The sequence below is a fragment of the Cebidichthys violaceus genome, unplaced genomic scaffold, assembly GCF_023349555.1.
Source record: "Cebidichthys violaceus isolate CVI_PGR_0920_01 unplaced genomic scaffold, fCebVio1.0.p SCAF_128, whole genome shotgun sequence".
Classification (NCBI taxonomy): domain Eukaryota; kingdom Metazoa; phylum Chordata; class Actinopteri; order Perciformes; family Stichaeidae; genus Cebidichthys; species Cebidichthys violaceus.
Window position 1 is genome coordinate 102145 of NW_027176294.1, and position 7733 is coordinate 109877.

At 42.5% G+C, this 7733-nt stretch overlaps 1 protein-coding gene across 1 annotated transcript; it reads right to left on the reverse strand.

Moving 5' to 3' along the window:
- Positions 1-1158: 1158 nt before the first annotated feature.
- Positions 1159-7442, reverse strand: LOC137870058 (scavenger receptor cysteine-rich type 1 protein M130-like; the record flags this gene model as incomplete). Its single annotated transcript, XM_068707049.1, has 4 exons — positions 1159-1337; positions 1927-2208; positions 2302-2625; positions 7172-7442. Coding segments are annotated over 4 exons (1056 nt in total), but the record flags the coding sequence as incomplete, so codon positions are not given.
- Between the last annotated feature and the right edge of the window lie 291 nt (positions 7443-7733).

Genomic DNA, 7733 nt, shown 5'->3' on the forward strand with positions numbered 1-7733 from the left:
AACATGTCATCAACAGGATCAGTGAAGGAAACACGTTTCAAAGACACAACTGCTGTCAAGTAGGCTTTAACGCTGTGAACGTTCCTCACATGCAGACAGAAGTGAAGCATCAGGACAAAGACATTGTGCAGCTTGACATCTATGAGGAGCAACATGAGAACATCAGAAGAGCTTCACTGAGAGCTAAATAGTATCAGTGTTCCACCTGGACAGCTTTGCTGCTGAGACAGAGATTCTCTCACTGCACATTTACATTGAGATCAAATCAAGGGAAACACCTGGCATGAATGAAGAGTTATGGGACTTACTGATGGAACACAAGTATCCACACCTCAGAAGATGTGCCTTGAACTTGATGAAGAAACATGTCTCCACTTCAGCAACACCAGGTGCTGAGCCAGTAGAGTTAAACATGCAGAAAAGTCACGTTTGAAAGCAGACAATGGAGAATCTAACGGTACACCCAATAAGGAAGAGACAGGTGAAGGCTCATGAAGGGATAGAGCCACCTCAGAGAGTGTTTTATACACAGATTCCCAGGATGTAGTCAGGGAGGGACTGGACCACAACATAGGAAGTAGATTGTCACATAGATGAAGCCCTGGTGTAAAAGTTAGCTATTAAAACAAGTTAGTTCCTAATAAAGTTGGATGAAATAACTCAGTAAGGAAATCAACCTGAAAGTAATTTAGTTTAATAAAGAGAAAGTGGTTAACTGAGGGATTAAGATCATTTAGTCCTAAATAAAGTAGGATGTAAACAGTTGAATAAGTAGTTGAAATAAACAGCTCTAAACTATATTGACAGCAAACAATGGGTTAAACTAAGTGAGAGTTAAAAAATAAAAAAACACTGATAGTGCCTTCAGTTTGAGCTTTGTTGTTTGATTGGTTACTCTAGGTGTCATTCAGCCTCACCTGCGGTAATTGGTTGTAGGTAAAGGAGAGGGCGGGGCGAAGAGAAAAGAAACGCAGAGAGAGAAATGAATAGAGAACAGGAGGAATGCAGAGACATGTGAGGGGAGGTAGCTTGGTGAATGTTTAGGTTAGATAAGGAAACTGTTAGCTGTGGACAGCACTGCTCATTTACTGCTTCATCTCAGTTGATTTAGCCGAGAGTTTTGTGAAAGAGTGTCTGTGAAGAGTAAAAGTTGCTGAGTCACTGGACCAGAGGACGCCATTGCTGACCAGAAAGGACTGTTGGTGTGTTCCTGAGGAGGACTTCACCGCCGTGGTCTTCACCTCCGCTGTCAACGGGTTTCATTTTTTGAACCACAAACTGTTTTCTCCAAGACTGACGCTGAACTGTGACTTTAGACTTTCTGTGTCTTTGCTCTGCTGAGGATAAGGATTCAGGAGGCATCACCGCACCCGAGCTCCACAGGCCTGCAACTTTCTTATTGTTGTGTGAGTGAGTGTGTGTGGGCCCATGTGTGTTTAAAGTTGAACTATTCTGTTATACACTGAGTTCTGCTGTAGTGAAGAAGTGAATAAAGGGAATAGGGCTTTTCACAAAGAAAGCTGAAGACATTTAAGTTGTGTTCAGAAAGTACTATTTCTTATGTTAAAAGGTTTCTAATTTGTGTTATTGCTGTTTTGTTTCTTGTCCCCCAAAAGGGTAAATATGATTTGAACATTGTAAAAAGCAGTCAGTAAACCTTTATTTCCTTTTCATCCCAAAAAGTTGTCTGTGGTCACTTATTTAAAATAGTGTGGTCTAAGTGTTTACATCTATTAAGTTTGACAGTTTATTAAGTTTATTAAGAGCGTAATATAAATAATCAAAATTTCACCCAAATCAGGTAAACCTTGGTGGTAGCTACCTTAGGATACCAAACACCCCATCATTCCAGTTTAAAGGGTAACTTAGGTCTACTCTCTATAGAGTGTTGGGGTGCTACATAGATGATGTCACTGATGGGCTTACCTGAGCAGGTGAGATCCACGATGAAGGAAGAGGAAGATAATATTAAACAATCTCTCAGAGCAGATCCAGAGAGAACACAGAAAGGGTTGATCGTCCACACAGATCTCTTTGAGGACTCCTCTCTCCGTCTGGTAGAAACAGCAGAGCCACAGTCCAGATCTCTACAGGCAACAGCTGCTTCCTTCAGGGTCCAATAAGAGTCATCTACTGGTCTCCAGTCTCCTTGTTTCACCTCCAGTGTTCCTGCACAGCGACTGGCTCCTCCCACCAACCTGACAGGATCTGAACAGAAACAAGAGAGTCGTCAGTAAAAGAACAAAGTGAGTTTCAGTAGAACAGAAATGAACCAGATCAAAGCTGCAGCTCCTCTTCTACCTGAGCAGGTGAGTCCAACAGCTTTGCCAGGTGAGCAGGTGTTTCTATCTGAGCCTGAGCTTCTACAGTCCAGGAGAGCAGACTCATGGCCTCCACACTGGAACTCTTTGGTCCACATTGGAGCCTCCACTTCTCCATAGAGCGCCCCCTGGAGGACTGAAGGAGCCCCACAGCCAAGCTCCCTACAGACCACCTCTGCATCCTGCTGGTCAAAGTCATCTTCACACACTGAGGACCACCACTGGTTAGACTGGTTAGAGTGGTTAGACTTCACCTCCAGTCTGCCTGAGCACAGACTAGTCCCATTCACCAGCCTGACAGAGTCTGGAGAGATGATAGAAGATGAAAGAGAGAGAGAGAAAAGACACCAGACACTAAATAACAAGATGTCATGAAACAACAATTCAGAGACACAATTCAATAATACAATAAGTCAATCATATTTATCATAATAATATGCAATATTTATCATAATACATCATGACATAATACTGGTTCAATGCATACGTTGTATTGACAGGAGTTTTCATAAGTACATATGACATAAGTAGAATGGGTCACAATGGTAAAAACTAAAGTAAGTGGATCAGACACGAGGTCTAGACCAGTGGAGCCCATCCAGTCCATCTGACTGGTTTCAAGTCAATCATGAGAAGCTCAGTTTAAACATGAATCATGAAATGATGTGTTGTGCTTCTGTTGTGCTCGCTCCGCTCTAGAACGGTGTAACCACACAGGTGTCCTATCCTGCCAGATACAGTTCAACACGAGGGTGACAACACATCACATTACACACATTAAGAAGTTATCAATGAACACAAACACACTTTTACATGAAGGCTACTATGAACAACACTTTAACAACTTCAACAACCATCAATAACAAACCACTTTAAAGCTTTGGCTTGTGGTGCATGCTGGGTAATGTGTAGGAGGCCACTTCTGGTTCTGAGAAGTGAAGTCAGTGCTTCATGTGTTAAAGCTGCATTCTCTCTAATGACCACCAGGGGGCGACTCCTCTGGTTGTATAGAAGTCTAGTCTAAAATGACTCTACTTCTCTCTTGATTTATTCCCTCAGTAAACATTGTAAACATGAGTTTATGGTCTCAATCTCTAGTTTACAGTCTTCTTCAATACAGCATGATGTTCATTTAGTACATTATGCTCCATTTAGAGTCAAACAGACCATAAAGCAGGGGATGCTTGAGGGCGGGGCTACACAGTGACTGACAGGTCGTCTCACAACTTTAACCCTTTCAGTGTGTTTTCACTTCATGAAAGTTAATTGTAATATTTTGGTTGCATAACAATTGTAACATTGACTGGGAAGGACTGTATAATTTGACTGGTTTATTTCAATTGTGACCACCAGGGGGCATCTATCAGAATGCACTCCAGTCAAGATGTTCCGTAGAGATGTTTATTGACAGTAGTCAAACAAGCAAGTGTGTGGTTCTGAAACGGATATACATGAAATAATAATTAGTAAAAAAACTCTATATGAATAACATGTTGTACCATACAAGTCCACAGTGCAACTCCACATGTCAGCATAGATGTTTAGTAGATGCCTAATATGAACTACAACCAGAAATAAGAGTGTAACTATACTAAAGCATCATTTCTGCAACCTTTGTACAAACATCACTTTGCTAGTAAGAACATGCAATGATAAAGGTAACATGCTGAATAGGCTGTACATTGTATCTCCTACGGTCGTCACTTAGCAAACAACAACGAACGAGCGGCTAAATAGACGAGACTAGATTGCCGTGCAAATGACAGAAGATAAACCTTATGGTGAAATACAACCAACACCGAACTTTGTTACTTACTGGTTATTTGCACGCACACAGTCTTGAAAGTGTAACTCCGAACAGCCACATAACACACTTCAATCTAGGTACAGACACGGCCGTCATTTCGCGCCGCCACTCTCGTCAGAGCCTTTTCACCAATTTACTGCCGGTGATATTAGTCCGCGAGCAGCTAACTTCCGTCCTCTTCCGCAAGGGACGTAGTGCGGTTTCTGCTCGGCTGCTTCTCCGAAACTCGTCTATAGAGGTCGTCCTTCGTCACAACAATGGTTGTACTGAGCTTCACCCTCTCGTGCCACTTCTGGTTGCAAAAAAATAAAATGGCGACGTCCAACAACCTAAATTTGAGGTTTGTAAATGATAGTCCAGAAACCATTGGATGACGTCACAGTGACTACGTCTACTTCTTATAAACGGTCCATGGCTCTGTCCTGTTGTTGCTCGGCATGTTGGGAGTCGTGGTCACAGTGTCGGTGACAAGCTGGAGAAGTTTACAACTGTCCATGTGATCAACCAGCTAGCTAAGTTAGCTCAAAACACAAAGATCAAAGATCATAAAGTTAACATATTTAGTCAGACTGGGAGGAGAATTCTTTTCATGTTTACTGAGATTCAAACAGCGTCTGTCTTGTCTGCAGTGTGAGCGTGGTCTTACCAAAGTAGGGCACTTTGGAGCTGCATTACCAAACGGAGCACAGAAGCTAAGAGACGGATTAGTGCTACTGGGTTCATCATGTTGTGCTAACAGAGAGAGTTCTCCTCTACTTCCTTTATTATCATGTAGAATTCAGCAGCAAGCGTTGTGGTGGAAGATGTTCAACATGAAAGAAGGGAGGCATGTTGCCTTGAAGACTGTGAGTTGTGTTGGGACCAGGACTCTACAGAGAATGGTATTCTGGACTCACTTGGAGGAGAAGGGCTTTGAACACAGAGACCTACTGCTGCACACTGATGTAAGATGGCTGAGCAGAGGAACATTGTTGTTGACATTCAGTGAGACTTTCTGAATCTTTCATTACATGCAGAAGATGCACAGCTAGAGGACTACCAGTGGCTTTTGGATTCAGTGTTTGTGACAGATCTCCCTTTACTGTTCAACGAAGCTGATTTAGAACTGCAGGATTATGATGAACATGTCATCAACAGGATCAGTGAAGGAAACACGTTTCAAAGACACAACTGCTGTCAAGTAGGCTTTAACGCTGTGAACGTTCCTCACATGCAGACAGAAGTGAAGCATCAGGACAAAGACATTGTGCAGCTTGACATCTATGAGGAGCAACATGAGAACATCAGAAGAGCTTCACTGAGAGCTAAATAGTATCAGTGTTCCACCTGGACAGCTTTGCTGCTGAGACAGAGATTCTCTCACTGCACATTTACATTGAGATCAAATCAAGGGAAACACCTGGCATGAATGAAGAGTTATGGGACTTACTGATGGAACACAAGTATCCACACCTCAGAAGATGTGCCTTGAACTTGATGAAGAAACATGTCTCCACTTCAGCAACACCAGGTGCTGAGCCAGTAGAGTTAAACATGCAGAAAAGTCACGTTTGAAAGCAGACAATGGAGAATCTAACGGTACACCGAATAAGGAAGAGACAGGTGAAGGCTCATGAAGGGATAGAGCCACCTCAGAGAGTGTTTTATACACAGATTCCCAGGATGTAGTCAGGGAGGGACTGGACCACAACATAGGAAGTAGATTGTCACATAGATGAAGCCCTGGTGTAAAAGTTAGCTATTAAAACAAGTTAGTTCCTAATAAAGTTGGATGAAATAACTCAGTAAGGAAATCAACCTGAAAGTAATTTAGTTTAAGAGAAAGTGGTTAACTGAGGGATTAAGATCATTTAGTCCTAAATAAAGTAGGATGTAAACAGTTGAATAAGTAGTTGAAATAAACAGCTCTAAACTATATTGACAGCAAACAATGGGTTAAACTAAGTGAGAGTTAAAAAATAAAAAAACACTGATAGTGCCTTCAGTTTGAGCTTTGTTGTTTGATTGGTTACTCTAGGTGTCATTCAGCCTCACCTGCGGTAATTGGTTGTAGGTAAAGGAGAGGGCGGGGCGAAGAGAAAAGAAACGCAGAGAGAGAAATGAATAGAGAACAGGAGGAATGCAGAGACATGTGAGGGGAGGTAGCTTGGTGAATGTTTAGGTTAGATAAGGAAACTGTTAGCTGTGGACAGCACTGCTCATTTACTGCTTCATCTCAGTTGATTTAGCCGAGAGTTTTGTGAAAGAGTGTCTGTGAAGAGTAAAAGTTGCTGAGTCACTGGACCAGAGGACGCCATTGCTGACCAGAAAGGACTGTTGGTGTGTTCCTGAGGAGGACTTCACCGCCGTGGTCTTCACCTCCGCTGTCAACGGGTTTCATTTTTTGAACCACAAACTGTTTTCTCCAAGACTGACGCTGAACTGTGACTTTAGACTTTCTGTGTCTTTGCTCTGCTGAGGATAAGGATTCAGGAGGCATCACCGCACCCGAGCTCCACAGGCCTGCAACTTTCTTATTGTTGTGTGAGTGAGTGTGTGTGGGCCCATGTGTGTTTAAAGTTGAACTATTCTGTTATACACTGAGTTCTGCTGTAGTGAAGAAGTGAATAAAGGGAATAGGGCTTTTCACAAAGAAAGCTGAAGACATTTAAGTTGTGTTCAGAAAGTACTATTTCTTATGTTAAAAGGTTTCTAATTTGTGTTATTGCTGTTTTGTTTCTTGTCCCCCAAAAGGGTAAATATGATTTGAACATTGTAAAAAGCAGTCAGTAAACCTTTATTTCCTTTTCATCCCAAAAAGTTGTCTGTGGTCACTTATTTAAAATAGTGTGGTCTAAGTGTTTACATCTATTAAGTTTGACAGTTTATTAAGTTTATTAAGAGCGTAATATAAATAATCAAAATTTCACCCAAATCAGGTAAACCTTGGTGGTAGCTACCTTAGGATACCAAACACCCCATCATTCCAGTTTAAAGGGTAACTTAGGTCTACTCTCTATAGAGTGTTGGGGTGCTACATAGATGATGTCACTGATGGGCTTACCTGAGCAGGTGAGATCCAGGATGAAGGAAGAGGAAGATAATATTAAACAATCTCTCAGAGCAGATCCAGAGAGAACACAGAAAGGGTTGATCGTCCACACAGATCTCTTTGAGGACTCCTCTCTCTGTCTGGTAGAAACAGCAGAGCCACAGTCCAGATCTCTACAGGCAACAGCTGCTTCCTTCAGGGTCCAATAAGAGTCATCTACTGGTCTCCAGTCTCCTTGTTTCACCTCCAGTGTTCCTGCACAGCGACTGGCTCCTCCCACCAACCTGACAGGTTCTGAACAGAAACAAGAGAGTCGTCAGTAAAAGAACAAAGTGAGTTTCAGTAGAACAGAAATGAACCAGATCAAAGCTGCAGCTCCTCTTCTACCTGAGCAGGTGAGTCCAACAGCTTTGCCAGGTGAGCAGGTGTTTCTATCTGAGCCTGAGCTTCTACAGTCCAGGAGAGCAGACTCATGGCCTCCACACTGGAACTCTTTGGTCCACATTGGAGCCTCCACTTCTCCATAGAGCGGCCCCTGGAGGACTGAAGGAGCCCCACAGCCAAGCTCCCTACA